The 16,341-nt window shown below is 40.7% G+C and overlaps 1 protein-coding gene across 1 annotated transcript; it reads right to left on the bottom strand.

The window, feature by feature from the left end:
- Positions 1-9,347: 9,347 nt before the first annotated feature.
- Positions 9,348-15,748, bottom strand: LOC120441872 (zinc finger protein 431-like). Its single transcript, XM_039617354.1, has 2 exons — positions 15,731-15,748; positions 9,348-10,270 (listed from the first exon to the last, which is right to left on the bottom strand). Exons 1-2 carry the CDS (start codon positions 15,746-15,748, stop codon positions 9,677-9,679), a joined length of 612 nt encoding a protein of 203 aa, XP_039473288.1. The 3' UTR covers positions 9,348-9,676.
- Between the last annotated feature and the right edge of the window lie 593 nt (positions 15,749-16,341).

Here is a 16,341-nt window from a genome sequence, read left to right as displayed (position 1 = left end):
TTTCTACAGGCTGAAGAACAGCAGTCACTGCAGGAATAAACATCTGTACATTGACTTTCTAATAGAGGAACAACATGAATGCAGATAAACACATAGAGACAAACTATTTGCAAACCCTCAGAACAAAAACTGTCCAGTCTTGTGTGTTACTGTCAAAATGCTTTTTACAAATCCTGCTAGAATCAGTGTTGTTAAAGCTGCAGTTAGAAGATGAAAATGGACCTCACTCAGACGCTAGTGGACCCTCACAGTGAGAAACTAGAAGTTTAAAGACTCTCCAAAAGTTGATTCTGTTCATCTGGACGCAACGTTTTCAGTGGGAGAAACGGAGATTTTGCATAATTATGATGAAGGTGACCTCCCAGCCCATTGTTCATTCAGTGGGCTGGTTTCAGTCATTATGCAAATGTACTGTTTATAAGATTGAGGAAACCTGCAGTCAGCTGAGACTGAAGAAGTCACTTGGATGAGTGATGAAACATTTCTCCCACAAAACGCTACGTCCAGATGAACGGAATCAACTTTTGGAGATTTACTTACCTGGATGATTGAGAATGCATCAAGAAGTTTAAAGACTCCACTCCATCCATTATTCACACCCAGCACCACCCACCAGCTCCACCATTCAAAATGGCCTGGTCGTAATCACCACGTCAGTGTCTCCACCCCTATGATGCCTCTCTTCCACTAATGATGGGGCTTTTGAACTTACACATTCAACAGTTTTAACCAGCTTTCCTTCCTGCTTTGACTGCAGCTGTGTTTGACACAGGAAGACATTATTACATTCTTCACGATTATAGTTTATTCTTCTTGGGGGAAGTGCAGCTTTAAACCTTCACGATTCACATGTTTTACCTCTCTAGTAACTTTTGCAATGTTACGGGTTGTTTGTTTGTTTTTTTACCGCCTCCTCTCAACCACTGAACACAACCCAACGTTAGAACTGTTTACTTTGTCTAAGGACCTTGGAAAGAAAAGCGTCTGGACTTCTTTAAGTTGCTTGAAGACGTTTTACCTCTCATCCCCCAGTAACGCCCACTCACATCCTGGGCCATTTGACCTCAGGAAATCGCATGATAGGGTGGGGCTAGGTTTCACAATGAGCTCACCCGAAACCCTGGCTGATTGTGACCCACACCCGTTTTCACACCTTGGCTCATGTGATTAGGTAGATCATCAGGGGGTCCTTTTGTCCCTCTTTGGGGGGAAACTCCTACTGGGTTTAAATCTGGGACTCTTCGCCATTTGACCCTAGAACTGAAGAAGCTTCTCGGATGAGAGGTGAAACGTCTTCAAGTCCAGACGCTTTTCTTTCCAAGCTCCTTAGACTACGATGACCTGGATGACTGAGAACCTTCACAGACAACTGTTTACTTTCCTCTCTGTTTCATTAACCAGACTCATTAAAATGAGACTTTATAGGAGTTCAGTTCCTCTCATGTGTTCATCCACTTCAAATAGAAATGAGGCTGTAGAGGTTTGGTGCATGCAGAAAAACAACTGCAGGGCCAAGGGATTTGGTTTTGGCATTGGTGGGGACGGATGAACCCCTATCAAATCAGTGAGCTGGGATTTTTATTCTAAACATGAACCACTGTTACCAATTGGTGTTAGCACAAAACCTTCGGCCTTCTGTTAGAAAGCGGATGATAAAGAGGAACTTCATCTTTCAGCACAACAATGACCCAAAGCACACATCCAGAACAACAACAGAATGGCTTCACCGGAATAAGACTGAAGCTTTGGAAGAGACCAGACAGAGTCCAGACCTGAATCCCATCCAACATCTGTCGGGTGATCTGAAGAGGGCTGTGCACAGGAGATGTGCTTGCAATCTGTCTGATTTGGAGGGTTTTTGCAAAGAAGAGTGAGCAAATATTGCCACATCAAGATGTGCCACGCTGATAGGCTCCTACCCCAAAAGACTGATTAGTGTGATAAAAGGCAAAGTTGCTGCAACAAAATATTAGTTTAAGGTTGTGCACATTTGTGCAACCAGGTTATTTTAGGTTTTTTATTTTATTTTTCCCCCCTTTAAAGGTTTCTGTTTGTTTTTCAGGTACATTGTACATTATAGGTCACATAAAGGTGGAAGAAGTTTTGGAACTATTTCACTTGCTGTCATTTTTTTTACATGACAAAACCCTGGCATTTAAATATGGGTGTGTAGATTTTTTATAGCCACTGTACATGAGTTTTATCCACAGATTAAAATTATCATTATAACAAACAAAGAGAGGAGATGTGTTGTTTAAGTGGTGATGAAAATAATATTAAATAAGTCTCTTAGTGTGTCCGCTGCAGGTGGCTACGGACCTGGATCAACCCCCTCCACGAGCACAGCAGCCGGAGCAAAATGTTGTTAACATAATTGGAACCACACCCAGCCCATGTTTTGGCTGAATATTTCACAGCTTCACCTCCATGTACATCTTAACATCTCATCTTGAAGAACACGGTTCAACGACAATCAATCTCTCCCTGAAGACAAAATGCAGCTCCAGCACAACGGCGTCAACTTAAAAGAGTCAACACCAGGTGAACAGACAGCTGCACTGCCCTAAAACCTTAAAGGGTTCAGCAGCATGCCATTGTGAATGGAAGCATGCGCTCCCAATCACGAGCTGGGAGGTTCACCAGCTACATCACTGTGTGTGAATGGACTTAAGAAAACTATCTGAGTTTCACATTTGCCATACTGGGAGTTGAAATGGCAAAGGAAGAGACTGAAAAGAGAGAAAGAGAAAAAAAGGCAAAGCTGAAGAAGAACGGCCCACTGGGCCCCTGACACGCCACAACTGTGAGCTGCTGGAGATGTGGGAGAGAGACAAAAGCTGTGAGAAGTGGGGAGAAGAAAGCATGGAGAAAAATGAAGTCTGTTGTTGTTAATGTGAGAGCACATGAAAATTGAATTCAAAATTCGGGCCGACTGACTCGTGGAGGTTGAGAAGTGTCCGGAACGTCACAGCAAAAGGTAAAGACATATATACTCACACACAAGCAGAGAGATGCGAGAGAAAGGCAGCTTTTAAGAAAATGCCCTTTTGGGTGAGACAGGCCCAGAGGCCCTGCATGCAAGCGTACTAACACACATACATGCAATGAAGAACAGCTTACACTATAGCTTACACTATACATGCGCCTATATCTCTCATTGGTGTTAAAGCAGGGAAAACTTAACAGAGTTTTTGTTATCAAATGCTGAATTTATCCACTGCTGACATTTAACTCTCCAGCTTGCAGGACAATAGGTGAAACGTTTGTGAAAACAGAAAAAAAAAAGCGAGAGAGTCTGGTATGACCAAGCAGTGATCAGACAATAAATTTAGTTGGTAATACAATGAATTGTGAGATGCTTTCTGCTTGATTGATGCAGCACAAGTAATTTACTGTATGGAGGAAATTCTCTTTTGTGATAATATTTTGAACATGCATTTCTGTTGTCCTGTCAACTTAGCGCGTTATGAGCTGATATGCAAATTACTTGATTGTTACTAGATTTGGAAAGATGACTGGATTATAAAATAAGTGAATAACATTTAGCAGAGGGTTGAAATTAGTTTCATATTTCTAGTGTTTGGAGGAAGGTTTTATCATGGCACACATCTGTTTACATGGGAGGAAACTCCTTATGTGATACGACATTAGGGTTATGTTACGTGGTGTGAGGTGTGTGGCTGATGGATGAATGTTTTGGGATTAATCTAGCTGATGATTTTTCTTTTGTTGCAAAGTTGGACCTGCCAATTAGGTTTGGTATGATTTACTCTCCTGAGATAAGGAGCATGTGTCATGACTTAACTACGCCTTTTTATTCCTTATTTTGTTACTTTCACAGTGCACTGAAAGTTTTGTTTGATAATCTCTGTCGTTTGAGCAGATATGCACGATTAGAACGGAAAGCGCTATACAACACATTGTCGGGAAAATGGTTGCAAGTGAGCTTTTCCAAATGAAAATAGGTTCTGGAGAAGGCCACTTATTTGGGATGTAATCAGAGAAGGAGTCCCGGTCTAAAAGAATTCAGCGAGGTAATCCGATCTAAATTCTTCTTTTTCTTTTTGAAATGGCGTCATATTGCTGACAGTGAGAAACTTAATGCGACGACAGATTCTACTGCCAGCAATGAATAAACAATAAAAAAATGGGGACCTGACTGGACCGACAGGAGTTGACTGAGTTGCCTGACTTAACACCAACATGCAAGATCCCACTTCCACCCAGATATGACAAAGGAGTGGATATATGAATGTGTGTTTCTCTGTTTTTGCAGGAGCAGGAGGATGACAGAGTCCAGAGGGTCAGACCACAGGGTCACATGAGAATGTGGGCCCTACAGATCTAACCCTTAACTGCAATTTTTGTGTGAAGGAAACCGTGTTTACAGGCTATGTGTGGGTGATGCAATTAAACCATGCTGTTGGGAAATGTTGAATATTACTGTGAGCATGTGTATTCAATGTGAAACACATGCTGTGTTAAAATCGGTATCACTCCTTTCACAGAAAAGGAGGGTTGACCACATGATTTACAGCGGCACCTCTGGAATCTGTTGATCCAGGCCTGACCTCCACGATGCTCCAAGGCTAATGTGTTGTTTTTTTTCTAAGAATGCTTGTGAAGGATTCAGTACGGACAGACAAACGACGTTAGAGCACATGTGCAGTGATTAAAGGACATTTTTAATGTTGGGCTCATTATCTGACTACTATTGAGCTCATAGTGATGAAATGAGTAAGTGACATTATTTAAGGAAAGTCACTGATTACAGTAATTTGGAATAAACGCATGGGATGATCCATGGTTTGGGGCAAATTATAGCAATAGTAGTGGGTTGAATGACTTGAAAAAAGAAAAAAAAAAGAAACTGCATGTAACACTTGTCTTTGTAGTGCTGAATACTTTATGATCTACAGTTGTTTGCAATTGTGAAGTTTGATTTACCTTACAGATTTGTCTTCTAGGATACAGGCTCCAAGCGGAGCTGGGAGTTGAACAACTTTAACGTGAAAATCACTGGCTAATGTTTTTCTTATGACAGGGTTACAGGCTTGGAGTAAAGCTGCTCGGAGGGACAAGCCCTGGGAATCTTTAAGAGGGAATGTGCAACTTTCTTGTGTATGTCTAATTGTGTGAAGTTGACACATGGCCCTTGCCATGTGGCAAAAGAGGGTTTTCTGGTGTGGTGTCATTGTTTATATTACAGGTGGAATGAGGTGAAGTGATGGAAGAAGAGACTGAGATCCAGATGCAGACTGAGGCTATGACAGAGGCGACAAAAGGATCAGTGAGGAGTGCAGAACGCCTCCAGCTGACGACCCGCAGAGAGCTGTGCCACTGGGCTTCCTAGAGAGCATCGACAGGAGATGGTGGACAACAGAATGGGCATCTGAAGGATAAGGGGAGCATGCCAAGCTCCAACTGACAGCGCAGAGGAAGTTCAGGGATCATCATGATTCCGTAAACAACACAGAAACCAGAAGCTATGGTGGTGACGGGAAATGACTGACAGCAATTTCCCAAGGATTATCACCTAATGCTTTTTCACTGTGCCATGCTGAGGTTGACACTCTACTGAGAGTCTCCCTTTGTGTCATTGCTGTTGTCATTTGCATCATGAACACTTCTACAAGACTGCTGCTAAAATTTTGAGCCATGGGCGTGGTCATGACTCAACAGGAGGGAGCAGTATAGCACCAGTAAAACAGAAACAACTGGATCCAATTTCCTTTTAATTATTCTGTGTCAAAACTGTGCCAGGTATGGAAGGAACGAGAGTACTGGTGGATTGGTATTTCCTGTGTGGACAACAAAGCATACCTGTGACTCCCAGAAGGTTGGGGAGGACTGTGTGCTTTGGTAAAACTGAGTGATCATGTGGAAATCAACAGATATGCACTCCTGAGGCATACAAGTCTTACCAAGGTCCTGGGAACGGCCTTGGCAGAGGAACAGAAGACAATATGTATGATAGTGTTGCAAAACAGACTGACGCTGGACCTGATAACAGCATCCCAAAGTGGGGTGTATAAGCTAATTGATGAGACGTGTTGCACATTTATCCCAGAAGGATATTCCACAGGCGGCAACATCCATGAGGCCCTAAAGAACTTAACCGTGCTGCAAAGGTATGTGGCAGATCACACGCCAGGAGCCTCAACACAGGATGGGCTCGCATGGCTGACTTCTGGACCCTGGTGGCATATGCTACTGAAGATCTTGAACCCAGTATTTGTTGTTTTACTCTCTGTTTGTTGCGGTGACCTGTATTCTCCCTTGCATTAAGAGCATGGTACAAAGGATGGTGACTAATACCTTTATTTACTACGTATTAGCCCAGGAAGACCCAGAGAAGGGCATGAAAGATTGTGTTCAAATGAAGTAAGCATTGAAAATGCACCTGCAAGTGATGCTGTACTGATAGTTGACGACAAAAGCTTTTAAAATGTCAAACAGGAGGGAAGAATGTTAGGTTTAATGTATGTGTTACAGGTTGCCATTTAGAAAGCTAGAATGCTTCTGTTTGCTATCTGGGTAAACTACACATATGACTACGTGCATGACATTGATAAGGGGAACAAGCAGCTTTGAGAAGAACAGATTCTACCAACAACAATCTGGGAGAGCTGCACTCCCATCATATAACCACACACAATGTATAATCAAGCTTGCACAGCACAATCACTTTGTAACCAGTTATAGTAGTTTCTCATAGGTAATACAGCAACAAGCTTTATGAATATTCATGTGTGTAACCAATAAAAACAACCTGCAGGGGGAAAGCAAGTTGAAGTGGGTTGGAGACAACTGCTTCCCCCTCGCGAGTGAAAACTTGAGCTCTGTGTGACCTCGTTCCTGAGTGAGTTTCTGTTTATCCAGCAGCATCAGGGGTAAAACTCTGACATAAGTGAAACCACAACTTTAAAACATTATTTTCCAAAATTAATCTTTAATACCTACAGAAAATTAGAAAAAATATGAGATTTTCAAGATATTATTTTTTCATAAATTTCAGGTCAGAGTTTGCAATAAGCTGCAGGAACCCAGTTTAGCGTGAGAACAGCCAAGTCTCCTCCTCTGATAAACCTCCATCTGTGTCACTGAGAACAGTTCATCTGAATCGGACTGTAAATATGTTCCTATTTGTCACTTCAGTCTTTCCTCTGATATACACAGGAAATGACATCATGGCTCAAACTATTTGTCAGTAAACTATTTCTTTATTAAACATTTACAATTTTAGTTCAACTGTTGCAGTATTTCATAAAAACAACCTGAAAAAAATAAACATTTGCAGAACATATGGATCAAAATACATTCAATAAAAACATGATAACAGGAAGCAGATTTCTTCATCCAACTGCTGGAACAAAGCTAACCACTCAACACCAGCACTACAGTAGAACAGTTTAGAAAGCTTAAAATGTAACGAGAGGCACATTTTCATTCATAGCTGCCTCATCAGATCTTTACAGGAGATTCCACCTGAACTCTGTGGAGCCTGATCTCAAGGGTTTTGAGTCTGACCCTGAAACCAGAAGATCTCTCTGTCTCTGCAGATTCACTGTGATGGGAGTGATTTCAGTCCTGCATGATCAGGGGTCCGTTCTTCGTACCTCGCTAAGTAAGTTAGCCGGATTTGAATGTTGACGATTTCGCGTGATCTTGGATCGTTCGGTTCTCCGAAGCTCATCCGGGACTTGCTGTCATAGCAACAGATCCGTAAGCGTAAACCTGCTTGGGAGCAGGCTTACTTTATGTAAACAAGATTAGATCGCGGCCACTCAGGTATGTCCGCTTCATTTATACGAAAGCAACAGCGATATTTCTCCACTGTTTTACCATAAATAAATATTATCAATGTAACTAAAGATAATGCAGCATTTGATTCTGTTATTGATTTCATACAGATACATACAGGTCATTTCCTAAAAAAAGGGAAATGTACTAGTAATCATTCTATGTCATGTAGTAGATTATGTCAGATGTAGTTCATATTTTAGAGTAGTAATAGTAAATTACTACGTGCAATCAAGATGAGAGACCACGGCTATAGCGAAGGTGGATTTGGGAAGTCTGTCGCAGCCATGTCCTGTCCGTTTGTACGCGAGCAAGGAAGGTGCAAGATTGATAAGGAGAGTTTACAGAATTCAGCGTATATTGCGGGAGGGAGGGATGGATGGATGGATGGATATCTCAACTTACTGTGCATGCTTCAGTCACCCCTTGCATGGGAACAGGTAGAAGTGATGGAGTGTTATGTAAAACTACACAAAAAACCCCACAATGTCAATAAATGTCACAGTACAAAAAGCATTTTAATTAAGGCAACAACCAAATATTTTACATTGTACAAATAGAATTATGAGCTCATTTACCAGTTATGAAGGTGCTGCTACTGCACCCCGGCTGCTGAGCCCAAGGAAGAGCTGCCCCAGGGATGCCCCTCCACAATGGGTCTGGTGGCATTCAACCCTAGGGCCAGCTCCTCTGCCGGGTGTGACGAGGGGTGCAGGACCACCACCTGTCTTTATTTGCTCTGCCCTTTTCTTGGTTGCTGTTATAAACAAACAAACAGATTATTTCAGGGTCTCTTTTCAGGAGACTAAAAGCAATATAAGTGATAAATATTACTATTCTGTAGTATATTCTTATATTTCACTTTTACTTGTTCCCATGTTCTAGTGGGTCCTGTTGTGGCTCTAATGTGAAAGAGGATATAATGTAATATAATATAATATGATATGATGTAATATAATATAATGTGGTATAATATAATATCACATGATATAATGTAATATCATGGATCACTTACGAGTTTGATTTGTCAGCAACTTTCTGCCAGCCCTCTCTCCTTGCTTTTGCAGCCTTTGCAGTGTTCCCTTGCGTTTTAATTAAACTCTGAAACTCCTGAAATCCCTCAATCAAGAGTTCTTGCTCTGCTGCCGTGAAATACTGAGCGCGCTCCTTCGACATCTTCGCCGACCAATCACAGGGTTGCCGATCAATGTTTCTACTATCGATGCGTAGCCCCTTTTAAGCCACCCAGTGATCTCAGATTACTTCATCCAGCTATACTAATCGTCAACAACAGGTGTGTTCGGAGAACCGGATTAGCGAGCTCAAAGTTAGCGCGATGATTTGATCTTGGATGTGTCATTTGATCTTGGATGTAGTAAGCGAGGTACGAAGAACGGACCCCAGGCTGATTTTTGCACAGAACGAAACAACGAAAGTCTTTCCCACCACCACAGTGATGACAGGGTTGAGAACTGGATCCATCTGTGTCTAAACTCTGCTTCTAAACAAAGACACAAACACAGTGTAAGTCAGTCCTCCAACATTTTTATCCTGAATGTCGCCTGAAATAAAGAGCATCTCTGCAGACGTCCAATTACATTTTACTGTTTACATTATCACTCTCAGCTCAGTTTAATGTGCTACAAAAACTATAATAGTAACACAACAGTACTATAATAATACTAAATTAATACTACAATAACAGTAATATAATTCTCAAACATCACAAAAAACCTGGGATCCAAATCTGAATAATCACTCAGAGCTGTATTTCCATGCAGTAGAATTGCTAACATGCTTACACAGTTTAATGAGCAGAGTTGTTCCAAACAGTCAGGCTAAAAATGACAAGATACAAATATAAATACATACCTCACAGTAACTGCACTTGTAGAGTCTTTCTGGTGTGGATCTGTTGGTGTGCTTTCAGGTAATGTGGACCTTTAAAAGTCTTCTCACACAGGTCACATTTATAAGGTCTCTCCTCAGAGTGGGTAAACATGTGACGTTGTAGATCTGTGTCTGTAGCAAAGTGTTTGCCACACTGATCACAGCAGTACACATCATGTCCGGTGTGAATGCGTAGGTGTGTATTTCGGCTGTCTATCCGGCTGAAAGTTTTTCCACAAATGTCACAGCTGTACGCCTTAATTCCAGAGTGGGTAACTAGATGCCTCTGTAAGTGGGTACCGCGATTAAAAGCTCTGCCACACTGATCACAGCTGTACGCTTTAACTCTACTGTCAATGAGTTGGTGTTTTTTTAGGGAACCCTTCCTGGTAAAAGACTTTCCACACAAGTCACAGCTGAACGGTCTCTCTCCAGTGTGGATGACCTGATGCCGTTTCAGGTTACACTTGAAAGTGAAATCTTTCCCACACTCATCACAGGTGTATGTTTTCTCTCCCTTTTTTCTGTGAGGTTTGTCGGCCTCCTGAGAGCGCTGACTTCTCGCTCCATGTTGGTCCTGCAGTGACACAGATACAAACAGAGGCAGTGAGTGAAATGCAGTCGTGGAACAAACTGAACCTTTAAAGTGAAGAAATGACAGAAAAGAAGCAGCATCTAACTGCTTTTAAATGATACTGGTGACAGTTTATAAAATGAGAAGCTGGCCAAGATGACAGATATTTTTATTTTCAGCTATTATCCATCATGAAGGACAAAAGATTTTAAATCTTGTCCTTCTATCCAACAATTCTCTTCAGCTTATTCTTGTCAGGGTGATGGGGGGCTGGAACCCATCCCAGCTACCGTAAAGAGGTAGGGTACACCCTGGATAGGGATAAGACAGAGGCTGTATCCCAATTCAGGGTCTGCAGCCTTAACGGTCCTCAAGGGCCGCGTACTCAAAGACCGGTGAGGCCTGAAGTGCGAGGCTTGTAGGCTTGTGAAATGGGACGGTCTAGCCTCTGATGCGCTGTCCAGGTTGCCTAGCAACCATGATACTAACAGCTGGAAACGTGTCATACAGCTTTGTTTGACAGAAATGAAGGAGAACATATTTTGTTCATTTGTTTGTTTGTTTCTACATGAGCTTTGATTTGTTGAGTATCTGAGGCTGAGACCACAGGACTGTAAAACATGATTGTTGGGCTTCATTTCTGTACTGAACAGTCATTTTAAGATTAGCTAGTAAATAACAATTAGCTCATGTTGTTCATGAGACTAAAGTCATCTCACTTTGGTAATGTAAATATAATATGGCCAATAATAAAGTTATTATATTAATCATTAGTAGTTATTACAGCAGTGAGTTTGAACTCTGTGTCAAATACTGAGCTGCAGTAAAGATTCAAGTTTCAGTTATTTATATTTCCTATCACCTTAAAGCTTCACTCAAAGACAAGTATCTTTGACAGTGTATCTGTAGATGTTTTATATATAAGAGACATATATTGATCGTTTAATATGTTGGCATTACTAAATTTGGCTCAATGCTTACATATATGTATAAAAAGAAAATGTACGAGGTGTGATAACTGTTTCTCATAAAATGAAGAGTAGACTGATATATGAAATATTCCTTTATTGGGTGAGAAAATCAGACCATGTCATAACTGCTTTAAGTCATACAGAATAGATATCAGAGCCTTAAACAGGCCGACTTCTGCTAAATGGGTCAAACTGGGCAGAAAGTAAACAAACACATAACATCCTTATAGAATATGATGTAACACTATAGATCAACTTACCTCAGAATATATAAAGCATATAAACAATTACAGCAATATGATGCAACAAACACAGCAGTGCTACTAATCCAAAATACTCAAAGCTTCATAGAACTGAAACAAACATTTATTTTAGCTCCATTCTGCTGCTGATACATACTTTAGGTTTCTGAATATTAAACTTGTTGCTGCCTTTCATAGTGTGTAACTTGAAGGCCCTGAGTACTTTCTCCCACACTGAAAACACTGGAATGATCAAATTATTTGAACATTACCTAATAAGACTGATTCAGGACAGACAATTAGTTATGTTAAACTTTCCTAGCAGTCCTTCACAAACAGGGAACAGTCTGTCTATTCTCTCCATCTGTCAGCTGCTGCTGGCTCTTCCTCCTCCTCTTCCTCACACACTGCTGAGTTTGTCCTGGTGGATCATCAGGGTGCAAAGCCTCACAGATGATGTGCAGCAGTGGGTCCCTCAGTCTGTCCTCACTTGGACACTTGCAGTTGTCACACATGGAAATCAAATGTGTGATAAGCTGCAGGATTCAAACACAAGTGTAACTTATAAATACATGTTCATACTTTTATTCCACAATCAGAGAGAAAGAAACAGAGAGAGAGTGCAGGACAGACAGACAGGTGACAGTCTCAGGTGTATACACTGCTACAAAACAGCACAAGAGAAGGAGGATTTAGTGTTTGTGTTATTACGAGTGCTAAACAAGAAGAGTTCCAGATGGTCCAGTGGACACATGTGTGACTCCTGTGATTAAAGCATCTTTCTTTCAGCTTAACGAGTGAACCGTCAGCTCGTTCAAACACACGTTAAAGTCCGTTTGGCTCGACACCACTGAACAGAGGCAGCAATATAACATAGCTAACATTAACAGTGCAGTGAATCCTGCTTGTGCCGTCATATTCAGGACTGCAAACCGAGCAGCATCACTGACTTTCAGCTTGTTGTGTTTGTGGATATATGACTGACTTTAATTATCCATAAAATCATCACATTCTCTATAAGATTAAGGTCGACTATTGAACGGCGTATATTTTAAAGTAAAGGCTTTAAAACCAAGTAAATACTGAAAGTACAAACATCGCTAATGTCACATAACTTTGCCGACATGTGGACAACAGTAATGTTTTAATGTTCTTCATTATTCAACATTCGCACATAAATAAGTGACATAATATTCAGCACTTACTTTTAGAAGTTAGTCTTCGTTTTTTTCGGCAAAATTATCCACACCCACGGCCACACTATGAAGTCTGGGATACGCTGCACCATGAAGGATACACCGACCCATCCTTAAAATTCAAGGAAAGGAAGGACGCATTTGAGGGCCGCATTTCCAGCAGCCTTTGAATTGGGACAGCCTTTGTTGCGTCGCTGTGACGTTATCGGCCTTAAAATGCGGCCTTTAAAGCTGCAGACCCTGAATTGGGATACAGCCATAGAGACAACCATTCGCACTCACAATCACACCTATGGGCAATTTACCATTACCAGTTAACCTAACCCAAGTTAAGCCCATTTCCCATTAGTACCTACTCGGATGGACTCGACATGGTTTGCATTGTTTTCCAAGCTGATCCAAACCTTATTAACGATAGATTTGTGGAATTCTTCAGCCAACGCTGCTCTTCTAAATCCAGTGCCAGTGACTCTGAGCTTTCCAACTTGCTCAAATCCCTTAATATTCCAGACTTTAAAGAATCTGCCAGCCAGGCGCTTGAAGCTGACTTTTATTTTATTAAGCCCATATTGATATAATTGCTCTGCTTTTGCTTAGGATGGTGAAGGGCTCCATTGCACGGGGTTCTTTTCCAGATAGCATGTATGATGTCCATGTTTGTTTTCTTCCGACGAAGGACACAGAACCCACCAATGTGGCTTCATATCGCCCACTTAGTCTAATAAATTGCGATTAAAAAAGATCATTGAAAAAGTCTCGTCTTCATGTCTAAATACATTTTTCAATAGGATCAAATTGAGTTTAATCCAGACAGATTTGCTCGACATTGTCAGATATACTACTGACTCTATCATTATGCCTTTCATCTGTCCAAATAAACCCTACAGACGTGAATTCACATTTGCAGAAACCCACCTCTGAGGGCGGATTAGGCCTCCCAGTTTTTAGTCACTATTACTGGGCTTTGAACACCAGGATGTGGGTTTTCTGGAATAATGTTTCAGGAGGGATGTGGTCCTTCCTGGACTTTTATAGAGTCATACAACGCTAAATCCATCTTTGGCAGATTACCTGGTGCTATTTAGTATGTTTTTACTTTGACATACCTACTTACAAACTTCTTAGTAAAGATTTTGTCATAGGTCATTCTGTTAGGGTTTTAAAGCAGGTTACAGGTGCTTTGTTTAAGGACCTTTATATCGACAATCGTTTTGCTTCTTTTTCCTCAGCTGCAATCAAAATGTATCCTCCCCTCTGCTCATCTTGTTTCGATGCTTATAAATTAGGAATTTTGTTCAACTCTCCTCCCATCTGGATCAACCCGTTCATAGTGACTTTTAAGATGATTCAATCATATAAACAGGGATTCGACATGATCTCACCCATTTGACTGCACTTTGTGTTTATATGAAGCTACACCTCTGCCGGACCCTGATTCCACATCTTTTGGACTCTGAACCCTCCATTGTCATGTCTAACTTCACATACAAGATCATTCTTTTTGGAAGCTAGCATGTCTCCTGAACTTTTGATTTGGACTGACTAACTTTGAACTTATATATAAATGTTTAAAAAAAGAAAAAAAGAAAGACCCCTGGGCAGGTGGAACTCTGAACCTTCTAGCTGTGAGGTAACAGTGCTAATCATTGCACCATCGTGCTGAGGAGGTTGAGGTAAAAGAGCTCCCTCAGCACGGGAAAATAACTGGACCCTTTACTAGAAGTTGAAGCTTTGGAGTTGCTAAACATGTTGAAATTCCACCCACTGTGGTGGTAGAAGCACATTACACATCCAACCAGGTGTAGTCAAAAAACAAACAAAACTTCATAATGATTCAAATACGGATGGCATGACACCACTTTTTAATCATACCGATATCTTAAATTTTGATATCTGCTGATACCGATATGAATGAGATACACTCTGTTTTATAATCAATAAAACAGTTTTTTAATGCCTTGCTGCCTCTTGTATAGGTTCATACCCAAATTTAAAAACAAAACAAAACACTGAAGCTATTCCGTTGTACTTGTATCCAGGAAATACACTGCACCCAAAATATGGCTCAGTTCAGCAGTACTGATCTTTTTATTTAAATTTTAGCACCGTTTAGCTTTCAGCAGTATCGAACATCCATCCTGAAAGTGAGCAACTTTATGCAGGACTTTAAATCTAAGTATTTAAGTAATATTACACTAATATAATAAAATTAATTCAAAAACGCAATTTGATGCAAATGTCAAAAAGTCTGTGGTTCTTACAAATAAATGAAGCGCAAACTAACATTTATATTCAACAACTTAAAAAACAAAAGCAATTGTAGAATCGACCGTTTTATACTTGTTGTTTCTATCACATTTAACCTGAGATTTGTGTAATTTCTATACAAAACTTTACACAAATATGAAAAAAAAGTGTTTTTCATAGTTTTTGAACCACAAAACTGTTTAGTCTGCAACACTGCATTTTACAAAGTAAAGCTTGAGTCTATCCATTCTACGGTCAGACGATGGACAGACGTCCGAGCCCCAGATATCAGCTGTTAAGCTTAAAGTGGGAATGCTTTACAAACGCTCAGAGATGAACTTACACACTTGCTTGTAATTCTGTGGGATAGCTTGCTCTGAGATTAAATGGCAGTTTGGCAGCACGTGGTGAGACTCTGATACAATACTGTATATCAGATCGGTCCATCACTAGATTCAAATATTGTAAAATCATGCCCATCTCTGGAGCTCGTAAACAAATTTTCATATCATGTTAAGACACTAAGAATGGTCATTAACATTTACCAGGTCTATGCTTTCTCATGTTTTTGTTCTATTATATATTTCTATGATTTTCTAATTAATATTATTCAATGATAACAAATCAAATGCAGTACTTCATAAGGCAAAAACCTCCACTGCTCTGGTCAACAATAAGCTTGGTTGATTGAAGGAAAATATAGATATAGAGTCTATTTGTAATATGAGTATTTTGACATTTCTTTGTTAACATTGCGTTCTTAAATATCATTAAACATTTTCAGTAAAACAGCCATATTTTTCTCACCTTTTCTGTCGAGCTCATTGTTTCCTCTGTAGTGACTCAGCTGAGTCCAGATGGCTGAAAATGTTCCTCTGCTGCTCCGTCAGACTCTTCTCCTCCTGCTGATCAGCTGGGACACAAAACAGATCTTTGTTAGGCTCCACGCTGCAAGATTGACTTGTTCCAGCAGCTGCAGGATGGTTTCTACAGGCTGAAGAACAGCAGTCACTGCAGGAAACAACATCTGCACATTGACTTTCTATTAGAGGAACAAACAGGGCTGGACTGGGACAAAAAAATCGAACCGGGCATTTTGACTAGAGTCCGGCCCACCAGGTATTATAGGAAAAGCCATAAAGCCTGTAAATGAAAACAAACGCTGTTGTGACAGTGATGCTGTGATGGCATCAGCCACACATGAGTAAAACAAGTCCATCCATTCACCTTATTAGTTTGCAGTTGCTTCACTAATGATTCATTGTGCACATAGTAGCACTGTGTGTTTTTTTCAAATGTTTTCTGTTATAATAACCATGTTTCTCTTTCTTTGAGTTACCTGGTGTGGGGCGGTGGCTGTTCCCTGTCTGGGCAAAAGGTGTGGCTGAGGACTTTGAGAACAAAACGCAGGACCAACC

Source organism: Oreochromis aureus, linkage group 9, assembly GCF_013358895.1.
Source record: "Oreochromis aureus strain Israel breed Guangdong linkage group 9, ZZ_aureus, whole genome shotgun sequence".
Classification (NCBI taxonomy): Eukaryota; Metazoa; Chordata; class Actinopteri; order Cichliformes; family Cichlidae; genus Oreochromis; species Oreochromis aureus.
This window is presented reverse-complemented; position numbering and strand designations above follow the sequence as displayed.